At 43.4% G+C, this 15,591-nt stretch overlaps 1 protein-coding gene across 2 annotated transcripts in view; it reads right to left on the bottom strand.

Annotated features, from left to right (window-relative positions):
• The window catches only part of CACNA1S (calcium voltage-gated channel subunit alpha1 S), a 55,663-nt gene that overhangs the window by 20,028 nt on the left and 20,044 nt on the right, over window positions 1–15,591 (bottom strand). The window contains exons 11-29 of one of the 2 annotated variants that reach the window (XM_083445610.1): window positions 14,954–15,179; window positions 13,639–13,846; window positions 13,084–13,204; window positions 11,911–12,025; window positions 11,648–11,741; window positions 10,855–10,924; window positions 10,518–10,650; window positions 9,831–9,960; window positions 9,076–9,135; window positions 8,641–8,747; window positions 7,300–7,387; window positions 6,969–7,076; window positions 6,281–6,333; window positions 5,553–5,699; window positions 4,822–5,023; window positions 4,557–4,715; window positions 3,736–3,846; window positions 3,285–3,368; window positions 359–415 (exon numbers count right to left, since the gene is read on the bottom strand). In XM_083445610.1, coding sequence (XP_083301736.1) covers window positions 359–415; window positions 3,285–3,368; window positions 3,736–3,846; window positions 4,557–4,715; window positions 4,822–5,023; window positions 5,553–5,699; window positions 6,281–6,333; window positions 6,969–7,076; window positions 7,300–7,387; window positions 8,641–8,747; window positions 9,076–9,135; window positions 9,831–9,960; window positions 10,518–10,650; window positions 10,855–10,924; window positions 11,648–11,741; window positions 11,911–12,025; window positions 13,084–13,204; window positions 13,639–13,846; window positions 14,954–15,179 — 2,273 coding nt within the window. The remainder of the gene's footprint in view (window positions 1–358; window positions 416–3,284; window positions 3,369–3,735; window positions 3,847–4,556; window positions 4,716–4,821; window positions 5,024–5,552; window positions 5,700–6,280; window positions 6,334–6,968; window positions 7,077–7,299; window positions 7,388–8,640; window positions 8,748–9,075; window positions 9,136–9,830; window positions 9,961–10,517; window positions 10,651–10,854; window positions 10,925–11,647; window positions 11,742–11,910; window positions 12,026–13,083; window positions 13,205–13,638; window positions 13,847–14,953; window positions 15,180–15,591) is intronic. The other variant, XM_083445611.1, reaches the window with a different exon arrangement.

Raw genomic sequence — 15,591 nt, 5'->3', positions numbered from 1 at the left:
CTATGCAACAATGCCTGTACAGCACCTACAGAATGTGAAAAGAATGTGATATATTGCTGCTAATCTTGTATGTGTATTACCCCAACCTCTTGTGACAAGCCAAAAGAAAGGCTTCTCTATTTGTTGAACATGTGAAAGGGGAGCAAATAAAAACCAGCACCCTCCCACCATCAGCATCGTCTTCTCTTGAGGCTCACAACTTTCTCTCCCTTTTCCTCCTCGATGGCAGAATCTCTGAAGACTCATGCAGTCCACACTAACACAGCAGGGCACAGCAATATGGAATGGTCTAGGAAGGGACAAAGGGATATATGGAAGAAAAGGTTCTCCACAACAAGCTCATGCAGCTGATATTTACAATGCCATTACAGCCACCGCTTAGGCAGTACAATCCACCTCTGGAAGCAAGAATAATCTGTTAAGAGAATGAAATAATCAGCCGAGGAATCCCACAAATGTAGTGGGAAAGTAGAGAAGTGAAAGACAGAGAGAAAGAGGGACAAGGGATGGAGGAGAAGGAAGAGGAGCCATTTTTAGGGAGGAAGAGAAGGTGGTCCACAACAATAGAAGGGCATGATGGGAGATCCTATGAAACCAACAAAGAAGAAGACAGGCAGAAAGGAATAAGGGATAAAGGATAAAGGAATAAAGGATGCAGTGACTGAGGCATGGAATGAGGACTACAAATGACTTGAACAGAGCCTAGAGTCTCCTACTGGAAACAGATTTTAAAAAGCAGCCTAGATATCAAAGTTCCAGCTAACAATATACTGCAATAAGCCTTAGACAAAGAAACCTACTGGAGCATCATTGAAGGCACAGATATTCCTAGATTAGAAGCCTACAGAAGTCTATGACGCATGGCCAGCTACACTCATATTCACCCACCATCAAGAGACCACTCATGAGCCAGAATTCAAATGGGGGGTGGGTTTCAAGTGCTATTAGACCTCTCCATAAGTGATTAGAGTTCTTAACATATCTTTTCCCTGCAAGGAGCTCCTACGGTGATATTTCATGGTCAGCTCTTTGAAGGATGGGGCTCCTGGAGTGCCGCCCACCATGCTGAGTTCTTCTGAAAACATTGACCCTTTCTTTCACATATTGAAATAATCCAAAGACTGGGCAGAACCCAAGGGGAAACAGGGAAGATGGATTTTTGTGGAATTAAACAAGATGGCTCATGCCAAGAGAAGTATTTTATCCACAAATGCTTGTAACAATTAATTTTTAAATATATTCAGACAGAACTAATTAATAGCCAGACATTTTAAAATCCTGGCTGACTTGTGTGCTATACCTGCTGCAGATGGTTATATTGACTTCAGCAGCAAATAAATGGTTGTGTGCCTTTGTTGGATTTGTGCTCTGATTGGTTATTTGCATTTTCATGGCCAGAAACTCTGAGAAAAGTGCTGTATCTTGCACAAAGCAACATACGATCCCTATGGAATGCCCACAGATTATGTTAGAGGCACTTTATTGTACTTGCTGCCATTTGTTCTTGGACAGAAGACCATAAAAAGAGCATTATTAGTTCATCTAAACAGCTCACCTAGCAGGGAGTTTATTAAACATCAATATACAAATAAATGAAACAAATGGACTAGGAGGGAGGAAGGAAAGACAGGAAACATGGAAAAGGAATAGGCTAGGTTCATAAGTCAAAGATACAGTGTGCTGGAAGGGGAAAACAGCAGCACTAATGGTGGTTTTGCTTTCTGTGGAATCAAAATCAGACTATGTGATCCAGTCAGCACCACAGGGTGTACAGAGAGTATTTTAGGAGAATCAGGGCTCCAAGCATTATCCCTCTCACTTTCTTGCAGTTCCCAGCTGTTCAATGGGAAGCAGCATTCCAGTGGGACAGACAAAGAACCCTGGGAAGAATGAACTCAGGGCCATTCTGCCTCTGGTACTGAACCAAACATCAGGTGCAAAGGCAAGGGAAGCAGAATACTTACCAGTTCCCAAGTCCTCAGACTAAATTCCTAAATACCATTGAACTTGATCCCCTTTCACCTTAACTACTTAGCATATAGATCTCTCACCAGAGTTTTTTTGGCATTTAATGAATCAGGGCATATTCAGCAAGCACTGAGGTGGATGTAAATCTAGTAGATCTTGTAGATCTTTGCATGTCCCCAAAGATACCTTCCATCCCCTGCTCGCCTAATAAGAGAACAACAAAAAGTTCAGCTGTATCTTAAAGCTACATCCTTGGAGTGACTCTTTGTACTTGGGCTTGGAAACAACTCATCAAGCAGGGTAGATATTTGCACTGACATTTCCTAATACTCTAGCACTGGCTAGAGGCAAGCTGGAGCTAGAAAGAAACACAGCATGTTTTTCCAGGGATTGGAGTATTTAAAGGAAGACAATGTTCAGTATAAAGAGATGATGGTTTTGGTCTTAGTAATACTGAATCAGGCACGTACACTATTGATGAAAGCTGTTCTAGATCTACCTCCTTCTAAAGCTGTTTCTGTAGCCATAGATAACTGAAAATAGTAGCATTAGCAGTGCACTGAGAACATGAAGGCACATAAATGCATTTTTAACCCAGCAATATCTACTCTTGTCCTTTCTTTAAATTCATACGCAATGCAGAGTACGCATGTGCTATTCCACCCATGGTATATTTTCAATATACTCTGGTGTGTATTATAGCATCCATGCACATATATATATAGAAGGCACAATTTATATATGCAAGTGTTGCCATGAAAATAGTCACACTGTAAGCAGACATAATAAGCAAATAAGCATGGTTGCCATGGACAGCAAAACAGAAATGATCTGCAGGTACCATGAGGCAAACCATCTCAAAGTTGACTTTATACTAAATTTGCCAGCTACATATTACTTGCCAAGAACATATGCTTAGAGAGAACACAGAGATTACTAGGCAGGTGAAATGTCCTGGGCATGGGGCCACATCAATCCATTAGTTATGATCAAGGAAAGGTCACCTCAAAATACTTCTTGATGCCTGAAACTCACAGTATCCACTGAACTTATCCACATTTGTGGATTGTGAGATGCCTACCATTCCCTTAGCTTAAAGGCAATAAACCCTCTTATCTCCAGAAGGAAACTGAAGTAAAACAATAGCTTCTGTGAAACAGATATTCTGTTTAGACATGCAATAATCACAACTGTGGAAAAGTTGCTGCTATATTAGCATGAGGAACAGTTTTCTACTCTTCTTCACTTTCATGGCTGCCCAGTATGACATGTTCCCAGCCCCCACACTCATCCAGTGCTGGGAGCCTTTCACTTACATCAATCTGACTCAGGATGACATCAATGATGCTGCCAACGACTATAAGGAAATCAAAGACATTCCAAGGGTCCCCAAAGTAGCCCTGGGGAAAAAGAAATAAGAAAGTAGGTTCCAAAGAAGTACGCCAGGACCTTTCTGGCACCTTCCCAACCTAAGGACCGATGTTGAAACTTGTGTGACTTGGTTAGGACTAAAAAAAAACTTACATGCAACCATTCCCTCCTCCCCAGCAGTATCCCCCTTAAAGTGTGGCATGTAACTCTAAGCCAGACTCCAAATGTAGTTTGACTACAACTCCCATCATCCCTGGCTATGACTATGCTGGCTCAGGCTCATGGGAGTTGTAGTCCAATGATGTATGGAGGGCCATTGCTTTCCACCACTGCTCTAAGCAAAATGACAGACCCACTTCCCTCAAGGAGCCTTATAGGTCCATATCCCAAACTCACCTTAGCCTTGAAGGCTATAAGTTTAAGGATCATCTCCACAGTAAAGAGAAGGGTGAAGACCACATTAAGGATATCTGAGAGATGGTCCATTGTCTCTGATTGATTATAATGCTGTAAAGATGGTTAAAAGTAGATGATTAATAGAGCGTTGGTTTGAGTTAGAAACAAAGTCCTGTAGACCCAAAGGAAGTCTATATTATGCCAAAGGGAGAAATCATATTGATTGCTAGATAACAAGTAAAAGAGATACACATGCAGAGAACAGGCTCACCATGATGAGTGAGCTGTATGGATGTAAAACCCCACTTATCCAACATACCTGTACTAACAATGCCTCTCATTGCTCACTTGTACAGTGGTACCTCGGTTTAAGAACAGCCCTGTATACGAACGATTCAGTTTACGAACTCTGCAAAACCGGAAGTAGTGTCCTGGTTTGCGAACTTTACCTCGGTCTAAGAATGGAATCCGAACAGTGGAAGGGCACTGGGGGTAGTAGGCCTCATTAGGGAAGGCATGCCTCACTTTAAGAACAGTTTTGGTTTAAGAAAGGACTTCTGGAACGGGTTAAGCTCATAAACTGAGGTACCACTGTTTTCTATATTGGAATCCCTGGAATAACAGCCCAGTTCAGTTACATTGTGTGTAGTGTACAACCGATGGATAATAAGACCCACCCATATTTCTAAACACCAGATCAGCAAGTGCTCATTATAGGGGCACTGTTTTGTAATTCTTCTTCTCCAGGCAGAACTCAGGATCCCACAATCATCACTACTGCTGCCATTCTACAGCTGGGCAGCTGTTCCACTCATCCATACCTGCATGCCCAAGCAGATGGTGTTCAATGTGATCAGGAAGAACATAAGGTACTCAAAGTAGGAGCAGGTCACAATATACCATATCTGGTACTGGTAGGGGTTCTTGGGAATGTAGCATCTCAGAGGGCGTGCTTTGAGTGCATATTGCACACACTGGCGCTGGAGCGAGAAGAAATACAAGGTGGGAATGGGGCCAAAAAAGGCTAGGCAGTGCCTTCCATACTTTAGGTTTTCTTGTTCATTATCTTAGCATTATGTGCCATACCTGGTTCTTGTCCAGCTCACAGTTTTTGTACTCTGTTTCACCCTGCTCCTGGAAGGTTACGATGATAAAACCTACAAAGATGTTCATCATGAAAAAGGCTATGAGGATGAGATAGATGATGAAGTAGATGGCAACGCCCATGCGATAGTTGTAGATGGGGCCCACGTCCTCAGCGCTTGTGTCAATTGCTTTGTACAATAACCTGGAAGAGTTAGAACAGCGGTCGAGATTAACAGGCCTGGGCAAAAGACCTTTGAAGAAGTGGGCTATGAAAGGACTTTGCTCAATGGGTTGTCAGCTCAGGTATCCATGCCTCCTCTGACAGGGGCGGCCCACTCTCAAAGGGTTTTCCAAAAAATCAGTATAGCTAAATAAATGTAGAGCTATAACTCTTTTACTGAGTGGGTTCCAGGCAACTTTTCCTTAAATTGCTCTGTTGATGTATTATGCTTTCTGATTCTCAAAGCACAATATTTTGTTGCTGAGAAAACATGTTTTTTAAAAACCCCAGTAACTGCATCAATTGCCATGGTTACATGAATGTCTGGTGTAGCTCTCTGCGTATAGTGTCTATAACATCGTTAGCGATATGCATTAAAGCTTCCCCTTTCAGTGTTATTTTGCTTGCACAGTATAGCTAATTAGCAACAGTAGCAGCATACCAGCTAATCCTTCTGACAATTCCCTACAGCCCACCTTGCACTTTGCCCCATGCTGGGTTCTGAACTCACTTAGGCCATCCTTCAAAGGTGGAAACAGTGAAGAGAGACATCATGGCTGACAATACATTATCAAAGTGGAAGTCATTGAGTCTCCACATTCGCTCGCCCTCCACAACCTGCGTTGGATCAGCATCGACGTATGTGATGAAGGATCCCCTGGGACAAGAAACTTTATATTAGTTACAGACAAGGAGCGTGCACCTTCTGTTAATTCGTATTAGACTACAGTACAGTTCTATGCAGATCCACTTGGAAGCAAGTTCCATTGAGTTAAGGATTGTAGCCTAACATTTTGCCAATGCTGAGATAGTCACTCAACGGCAGTCACTACAGCAAAAAAGGAACTTGTTCAAGCTGCGTAAGACTGATCCAATGAATCCCAGGCTGGCTCATCCCCTCCTTGGCCCTAGAACATCCTGTCTGGGGCTTGCCACTGGCTGCCACTGCTGGGGAAACCACTGGTAGCACTTCTGTCTGCTCACACATTTGGTGATTGGAAGACAGAGTACTGCATCAACAGAGTAACACAGGAGTCACTCTGCAGAGGGATACTGGCAGAGGCTGGCAGGGCTGGATGGAGGGACACCACCCACCCACCGACCCCAGCCTGGCACAATGAGGTGTGTTTTTTTTTCTTTTATGTTAACGCAAAAACTACTCTGGCCCACAGCTTCCCGTCACACTGCAATTATAGTGTCCCAGGCTGCAGAAGACTATGACGCATAACCAAGGCTTACCTGCATTCTTCTGCAGTGATCTTGGTTGAATCTGTACAGCTAAAGAACTTCCCCTACATTTAAAACAGAGATCAAAAGTTATAGGGATTGTTGGTATTTGGCTGTTTCCCAAATATGGCCTCAACAGTCCTGAGAGTACTGAAAAGTGAATGTTTCCAGCTACACAAAAGCCCAGGCCCAGTTTTTACTGCTGAAGGAGAGGAGACAGTAATTCACAGCAGTTTCCCATTGCTGACTGGCAAACCATGTGGGAGTTGTATTGAAAGGGAATAAGATTTTGCAAGTGACTTACACATTGACTGTGAGGAAACTGCAGTGATGTTATTAGCTTCCTTGAGGTATGTATTCACAGGCTGCAGTGGCGCCATGTTGCACCCAAGATTGAGAGGGCCCGTTGTGCGTCATGTGTGTGTGTGACGTCACACACTTAGACCATCATCTGGGTAGGTTTGGAGGATTGAATATGCTTTTTTAAAGGAAGGTTACACATCACAGAAGGACCTGAGGGTGACCAGACCAAACCAAAGGTATTCGGCCAACCGAGACAAATGAGAATGGTTAATTCAGTACAGTGGCCCTGAATTGATTATTTCTGGCAGCAAGCTATCCTTGTTTATATAAACAAGCTTTTACAAACTCATGTACTCAAACAAAGTGGAAGTTCATTCTATCTAGGAAAGACTGTCACCTTGAAGAGCTGCACCCCAATGCAGGCAAACATGAACTGTAGCAAGGCACTGACAAGCACAATGTTGCCGATGGTCTTGATAGCCACAAAAACACACTGTACTACGTGCTAGAGAGAGAAAGAGAGGTTGGTTAGATTTCATTTGTCCATTGCTCACTGTGATTTTTCTGAATAACTGCGGTCCAGCAAAATATAAGTAGAGATTGCTTTGCCTGGTTCATGCATACATTTCAATGCATGCTGCTGGCTTAGAGAGGTCATCACATTTCCCTTACTATCCCTGATTTCTGGGTTATCCAGAGGAGGAAAACATTCCTAGAAGCCCACTCACCTTCAGCCCCTTTGCTCTGTTAATGGCTCTCAGTGGTCGCAGTACTCTGAGCACCCTGAGGATTTTCACTACTGAGATGGCACTGGACCTGTGGCAGAATATGAGGAAAACATTACAGCGGGAACCCTTATTGTGCTTATGTTACATGGATTCTGCCCTGCCTACAAAGAATGACTATGGCCTTTTGATTATATCTAGTGATTGAATGGGCCATTCCATGGTTGGGACCACGAACCAGAGAATGATGTAGGACTGCCTTGCTACCGGGGCGGCTTCAGAGAATTCTTCAGAAGGCAAAACCACTGCAGGGTGCATTCAGACATGCGGAATACTGCATTGCCCTAGTTTTCCTGATTATAATGCTAGCACTTCTGAACCATTTTCTAACATTCCTTTCACAGTGCAGTACCTCTTGTATTATGGAACGATGGCTTTTTGATAGATGGACGCTAAATTTCATTCACATCTGTGAGTGTGGAGTGACACAACAAGAAAACATCACTGGACGATGTCACTACTCCTCCACCCCTTCCGCACATGTGTGCTTCTGTTCGCCCATGATTCCCCCCGTGAAAACAGCAGGAAATAACTGTATGCTTGTACACCGTCCCAAATTTCCTCACTTTACTCCCAACTCTAGTTGGTACAACCAGCCACAGTAAATTACAGAACCAAAGAGCCTTTGAACGAGGGTGAGGGGACCATTGGAGGAAAAAGGCAGACCTTTGCAGCAACTAAGACTTTCACAACCCAGTCAGTAGGATCAAACTACAGGAACTGATTGTACATCCACTTCTCATACCGATGCAGTGGGGGTGAAGGATAACTGTTTGACTCCCAGAGCACACCCACACCACAGACCTAAACTGGTTTAACAGCCAATCCCTTTTTCCAGGGAACTCTGGGGATTGTAGCTCTGTGAGGGGGATAGAAATCTCTTAACAATTCCCGGTACTCTCAAGAAACTGCAGTCTACAGGATTCTTTGGAGAAAACAGTTAAAGTGGTATAAAATCGATGCAAATGTATAGTGTGGATGAGGCCTCAATATGTTGACTGATAATGATGGCTGTGAATATTTGTAGCTTTGGGAGCGGAGCTCCTCACTCTTCATGCAGCTCCTAGTTTTCAGGGTCTGAGAGAGTCAGCTTCTTATTACAATGTTTTCCTTTATATTTCAGGGTATTTCTTACTACTCTATGGTCACACAGATACATCCCTCATATCCCACAGTTGCTGCCAAAGACACAAGGAGAATGTTAACCCCTCTCCTACTTCCCTCAGAGTTGGCCCTACCACAGATCGACGAAACCCAGGCCTGTTCTTCCATCACAATGCTTACTCAAATCCCATGGAGATAAGAGAGACAGCCACAACGAGCAAGTCCAGGATGTTGAAGTAGTTGCGGCAGAAGGATCCCTTGTGTAGGATAGCACCATAAGTAGTCATCTGTGGGGAGCAGGAAGACTCAGTTAGGCCCAGTTTTTGTATTACTTTGAGGATACTTCTCTCAGCAGCCTAATTCTGTAAGTCATTGGACCTTTGGATGTTGACCGCTGTGTTCAGGATGAACCAGTTGTCTGAGAACGAGCACTTCATTATCAGCACAGAGAGTTAGCAAGCTTGAATCTGATGCCCGCTATCTGTACAGGTGGTTAACTATTCAGATTGCCAACTCAGCACAATGGAAAAAAAGATGAATAATTAAACATTGGCGATTTCCTGTCCCGTTTTATGATTCCATTGGAATTCCACAACATCTCTAAGTGTGACTCACCTTTAGAACGATTTCCACTGTGAACACAGAAGTGAAGCCAATGTCAAAATATCCTAGAATCTGGAGATAAAACAAGCAAAGAAAGAGGATGCTATTTTTGTCAGTGCAACTCAATTGCTATATATACAAACATGTCTTTTAGCAAATTTGCTGGGTTCTGGAATGAGAACTATAGGAGAAATATTGTCTGAATATTGATTAACAGAATCTCCTATTTCTTCAAGCTCATTTTGCAGTCTCCAGGTAGTCCCAGCTAAACCAGCATGAACAGTACTCTAAAAACAAATGATTGCAGAAATGTTTTTGGTTATCCCCAATATATTAAGATGCAGGCAGCTGTCATGTAAAAGCAAACCTGTTTTTCCTCTACATGTTATTTTAGTTTGCAAATACATTTAGCCATGAATACTTTTAACTTTTTGCTAGTTGCCCATTATCTTCTGCTTTTAAAAAATTGCTTCTTATTGGTTGTATGATATGATTGGCTCCATCCTTATTGAGTTTCATGAAGAGATGACTTTTTAATAAAGACTTTGGGTCAGAACGACACTCTTTGGCTTTCTGCGATTTATGCATGAAAACCAGTCACTTATTTTCATCTACAGCTTCCTGTTGTTGCCTTTTGCATGTTGTTTCAATTTCATACCAAGTAGTTTTCACCAAGAGGCAATTACAATGGATTCAGGGCTTTCGTAAGTCACTCTGGAGCACCCACTGGTACCTTGCCAGTAGCGCAAGCAGGCCTATCTAGTCACCTTATTCCTGAAGGACTCGGCCCGTAATGGATCCTCAGCTGCCAGTGAGACACTGCTGAGCAGAATGAAGAGGAGGATGAAGTTGGTGAACCAGGTGGCATTCACAATCCGGTGGCACAGTACACGGATCCTGAAGAGGACAATTCAGGGAAAGAAAGGGAAGGTCATATTCTGCTTAAGCAAAAGAGTTCATAGTACAAAGGGCACCTAAAGGGGAATTACACGGTTCATCAATGTGCTGGTAGAAAGTTAACATGTGACGTTTCTACCCCCTCAGAGTACATTTGGAATATGGGCACTCTACCAATTTGTAGAGCAGAATTGTTGAGTGAATTGAGCCTGTGTTTATGTGGGTTCTTGGACAACCCAGTCCATAACATTACGAAAGGAATTACTACTTTACAGTCCTTTCACTGCCAAACTGCAGCGCTTTTACAGCAGTGGTGCTAGTTTAATAACCATTCAAGGAAAGTCTGAAGACCAAGAGGATAGTCTGAATTGAAGGTCTCTGCCTATACTAATGTCTTTGCTGAGGTTAAGCAAGCCTGGCCAGGAAGGAATTTGTACCTGGTGGCAAATATTCGCGGTTAGATCATCTTCGTATCTGAATTCCTAGCCATTTCAGAAACCTATTCAGTTTCTGTCGTGTGCCTAGGTAAGAGAGAGAGAGGAAGGAGTAAGGCCTACTTGTTGGTTGGGCTAAAGATGAAGAATGAGCTGGCTTCGGGCATGGGCACTGCCTTCTCCTTCAACTGCAGCTCTGCCAGAGGACGTGGCCGAGGACTCAGTGGAATTTCAGGCTCATCTTCTTCATCGTCACCTGCAGGGCACACAGTCGGTCACTGAAAAGCTTCATGCAGAGGCGCTACATGCACAGCCAAAAGGTTCACTCATTTCTAGGCTTGCTATTAAGCCGAAATATAATCATCAGAGTATCTCAACATCCCAACATAGCATTAAATCAGTTCAGCCCAGAATTCTCTTCATTCCTGTGGTAGGAATGAAAGAGACAAACCTTCCTTACCTGGGAAGTCAGCGGAGGGATAAGGGTCCTTGATCTCATTGACATTTGATTCAAACTCATCCACCTTCAACTGAACAGAAGAAATAAAAATGAAAGGAAGCTCAGCAGCGTAGGCAAGCTCACTCTGATACAGTTTCTAGGCATGCTCTGAAAACCTTCCTGTTTCAGAAGACTGATTTCTGCTGGTCTATTTAAAATGACATTGCTTTTATTGTATTGTTTATTCTTAAGGGATTCTTAACCATTTTTAAAATTTCTGTCTATACTGACTCTATCATTCAGTGTTTTGTGGGGGCTTTTTTTTTTTGACAACCTAAACAAAAAAATAAAACAATAGAAGGCACTTATTGCGGTCCCCCATGGGGGAGACATTCCATTCAGTCTGCACTGAAAGGTGAATCTACCTGATTCACACTCTCTGAAAGTGGAGAGAAATGCAGTGATCCGTTGAAATCTTTCCAAATTTCACAACACAGTTCTCCAGCCAAGAAATGTGTACAAAAATGCACACACTAGCGTGAAGTGTGCATAAAAATGCATATATAACATCAAAAATGAATTCTATTGGGGAAAATGGATTTGCAGGAATGTGTTTTTTTTAGATAAACCTGCATAGAAAATTCACAGAAGAAATTCGTACCACAATGCTGATGAATTTTCATGAAGACTTTTTAAATATAAATTTGCATACCGATGTGGAAATGTGGGGAACTGAACTCTGGATTGGAAAAGGGACAAACGGAGAAAAAGTAATATTGACTGATTCATCCACTCCTAATCACCCGTGGCTGACCTTGGCTGTGGTGGGCATGCCTTCTCCCTTGGCTTTCTGTTCCAGCTTCTTAGCCAGCAACTGCTTTTCCTCTTCTGACTTCTCTGGGTAACCTCTAGAGTGAAGAACCAAGAAAGCAAGAGGAGAGGGAAGTGAAGCCAAGGGGAAGCTATTATTGGGGGGGGGGGCAGGAAACACCTTACAGTTCAGCCAAGCCCCCTGTTGGGTCCCAGATGAGAACCCAGAGGTAGATATTGTCATGGCCACCAGGAGGCACAACTGACCGGCCCATTTTCTTTTTCTTCCTCTCTTCAGCTTTGGCTTTCTGGGCAGAGGTCAAAGTTTCAGCTTCAGCAAGGTTGTCCACGGCAATAGCCAAGAAAACATTGAGCAAGATATCTGGGTTGTGGGGAGGAAGGCTAAGGAATTATACAGTGTGAGTTTAGGTAATATAAACCTGAAGCCCTGAGCAATTTGCATCCAGGATACCCAAAGGACTCCCTGAGCCCTTCTATCCCAGCTTGATCACTGAGATCAAGAAATGTTGGTTGTTCCCCATGTTTCAGAAGCTTGACTGGCTTCAGCAAGAAGTTGGGCATTTAGTATCCCATGCTATGAAATACTCTTCCAGCAGAGATTTGGCAGGCATCCTCAATTCTGACCTTCAGATGGCTCTTGAAGACTATGTCAATAGGCCTATTCAATGTTTTAATTGTTTAAGGTGAGCTAGTCATTTTTATGATCAATAAATATTGTTTTATCTCTTTTGTACATATGGTTGTACACTGCCCTGATATTTGACATGAGGGGTGGTCTCTATATTTATAAATAAATAAGACCTAAGAGAAGAAGAAGAAGAAGAGTTTGGATTTGATATCCCGCTTTATCACTACCCATAGGAGTCTCAAAGCAGCTAACATTCTCCTTTCCCTTCCTTCCCCACAACAAACACTCTGTGAGGTGAGTGGGTCTGAGAGACTTTAGAGAAGTGTGACTAGCCCAAGGTCACTCAGCAGCTGCATGTGGAGGAGCGGAGATTACAAGTCTACCGCTCTTAACCACTACACCACACTGGCCCCTGTGCACATTCTTAATAAGCTACAGTAATCATCCTAATAATGGGGTACAGCTTCCCACACCATTCAGTTTGGCAGGTAGAGCAGAATGAAAAGTGCAGGAAGCAGTCAGAAGAAATGGGAACCTCATTTCAAAAATGAGGATCCTGGTGTGCAGATTGTGTACTGGTCCTCATAGCCACATGCAGACACCCATCTACTGCGTGGACAGAAAATGGACCAACTTGAAATGCTGTCACCATGAAATGCTGTGAGAAATACTTACATTGCATCTTATGGTGATGTTGCAAAATGAATGCATGAGAATTCAGTGCAGAAGAGCTTTTATCTGACTCTATTAATAGAGGACTCCACCCCCCTAATGGGGCAAAGAAAGGATACAATTCCCACAGACAAAGAGAACAATGAAGTAAATGCAGACCAGCACACCAGGGTAGACTGGCCCTCCATAAGCCATTATGCCATTGTACATAACAGAAGTCCAGTCTTCCCCAGTCAGGACCTAGAAGTAGACGAGAGAGATATTAGCAGCAACAGGGTATCCTGAGCACAACCATTGCATGAGGCCTGGCTTCTCCAACCTGGTGCCCTCCAAATATTGTTGGGTATCTGGTCCCATCAATCCCAGCCAGTATGGCCAATGGTCAGGGGGGATGGGAGTTGTTGTCCAACAACATTTGGAGGACAACAGGTTGGAGAAGACTGCATTAGGTTCTCATCTGAGTTTGAAGAACTCTTCGTTAAAGACCCTTTTCTCAGGCCCCATTGTCCAAAAAGTCTATGCGTTCCCAAAGCTCAGACAATATCCCACAATTCACAGATTCCTATTTCCCCCATTGGTCACCCATTTTCTGCCAGAACTTAGTACAGAAGACAACAATTGTCACCTACAAAACCCTGCCCTTAAACTGGCTTATTAAAACCCCCAAGTTGTACCTGAAAGACAGTGATGAGAGCCTGAGGGAAGTTATCAAAGGTGCTGCGCCGTATCACTGTATCATCAAAGTCAAACCTCCCTCCAAAAAGTTGCATCCCTAATAGGGCAAAGATGGTCATGAAGAGGAAGAGGAGAGTGAGGAGGGAGATGATGGAGCGCACTGAGTTCAGCAGAGATGCCACTAAGTTGTTCAGAGAGGTCCAATACCTAGAGAGGGACACCAACGTTATGTGCACACCTATGTGAAGATGCTAAGATACTTGCAGATCCAGGAGCCAAGCTTTGAAGTTCAGCTTTCTAGCTGAAGACAGAGAATATAAATCATCCTAATGACTAATTAACTAAAACTAGTTATAATCTCATGGCTGCCATCTTGAATGCAGTTGAGCATGTACAGCCACATCCAATAGGGCAACAAACACAATTTATTTATTTGCTTTTTTCACCCGCTCTTGATGCCAAGGTGGGATATGCCAAAGACCAAACAAAGACTATAGCAGCTCAAATAAAGGCATTAAAACAACATAGCATCTATCTGTATACGAGACATACTGTTGGCTATATTAAGTACAGCTGCTCAGTGTGCTCAGTTGCAATCAGCAGGGAGATTGCTATGCCTGGATGACTCCATCTTCTGTTCTGCCATCTAATCTAGCTTGATACCTAACATGACTAGTTCCCAGGACTAGAGAAGCTATTTTCAAACATCATAGTTCATCCAAGGGAACGTTTGACAAATCACTGCTCTCCACTACAGATACGTAGGCAGAGAACAGGTGGCAGATTTAATCAATTTGTTCAGCCTCACTCAGAGACACCAGGAGATGAAATCTCACATCCTCTTTTACTTCGTAGAGATGGACTTGAAGCAGGTAGCCACACGGTGGTCACATGCACACCAAATATTTAAAGCACAGTGATACCACTTTAACAGTCATGGCTCCCCCCAAAGAATCCTGGGAACTGCAGTTCATTAAAGGTGCGGAGAGTTGTTAGGAGACCCCTTACAAAACTAGTTCCCAGCACCCTTAACAAACTACAGCTCCCAGAATTTGGGGGGTGGGGTGGGGGAAGCCATGACTGTTAAAGTGCTATGGGAGTGCTTTAAATGTATGGTGCGGATGTGACCAACTCTATGGCCACCAAATGAATACAAAGGAGCTCTGCCAGATAGTATGAGAGATGCATCTAGTCTAGCATTATGTTTCCAAAACTAGCTGGATGCTTCTGTTCCACTTCCAAGCCTACTGCATCTCACCAGGATGGCAAAGGTTCTGGAAGCCAAGTCCTATGAGAAATGGTTGGCATACTCACTTAGTTATTTTGAAGAGCCTCAGCAGGCGAATGCACCGCAAAACAGAGATGCCCAGGGGTGTCATGGAGGTAATTTCCACCAGTATGATCTCTAGGATGCCAGTGCACACCACAAGGCAATCAAAGCGGTTGAAGATTGACATGAAGTACTGGCGGAAGCCCAGAGCATACATCTTAAGAATCATCTCTATCGTGAAGAGGGCCAGAAGCACCCGGTTGGCAATATCTGTAAGCAGAATGATGAATGGACCAGATCTCTGACCATGAGGAGCCCAATTCCTCTTCAGAGAGAGAGCATGAGGGTTGGGAGGAAGAAGTGGAGACAGGAAGTCCAGAATTACTTCCTTCACTCTACTCAGCTCTCCTCTGCTGGTAAATAGTGCTTCCACTTGCAGAAGCCACCTAACAGAAGTTGTTAAGAGTGCATGCAAGAACCAAGCTACCCATTACACGTAGCGGGTGTATAATGTTAGGGGTTTGCGGGGGGAGGGGGTAGCCTGTATGCTGAGACCCTTCTAATTCCTAAACACAGTACGTGTTGAAAATCTAAGGTAGGGTTGAAACTTCTTGATAATGGCCCTCTAAATATGGGTTGTTAAAGTAGCAGGTAAGGAAATAACTGAGCAAAGTTCTTGCTG

The sequence above is a fragment of the Podarcis tiliguerta genome (genome assembly GCF_965153285.1).
Source record: "Podarcis tiliguerta genome assembly, chromosome: 6".
Classification (NCBI taxonomy): Eukaryota; Metazoa; Chordata; class Lepidosauria; order Squamata; family Lacertidae; genus Podarcis; species Podarcis tiliguerta.
Note: the sequence above shows the minus strand (reverse complement) of the source record. Positions and strands in the feature narration are given on the sequence as shown.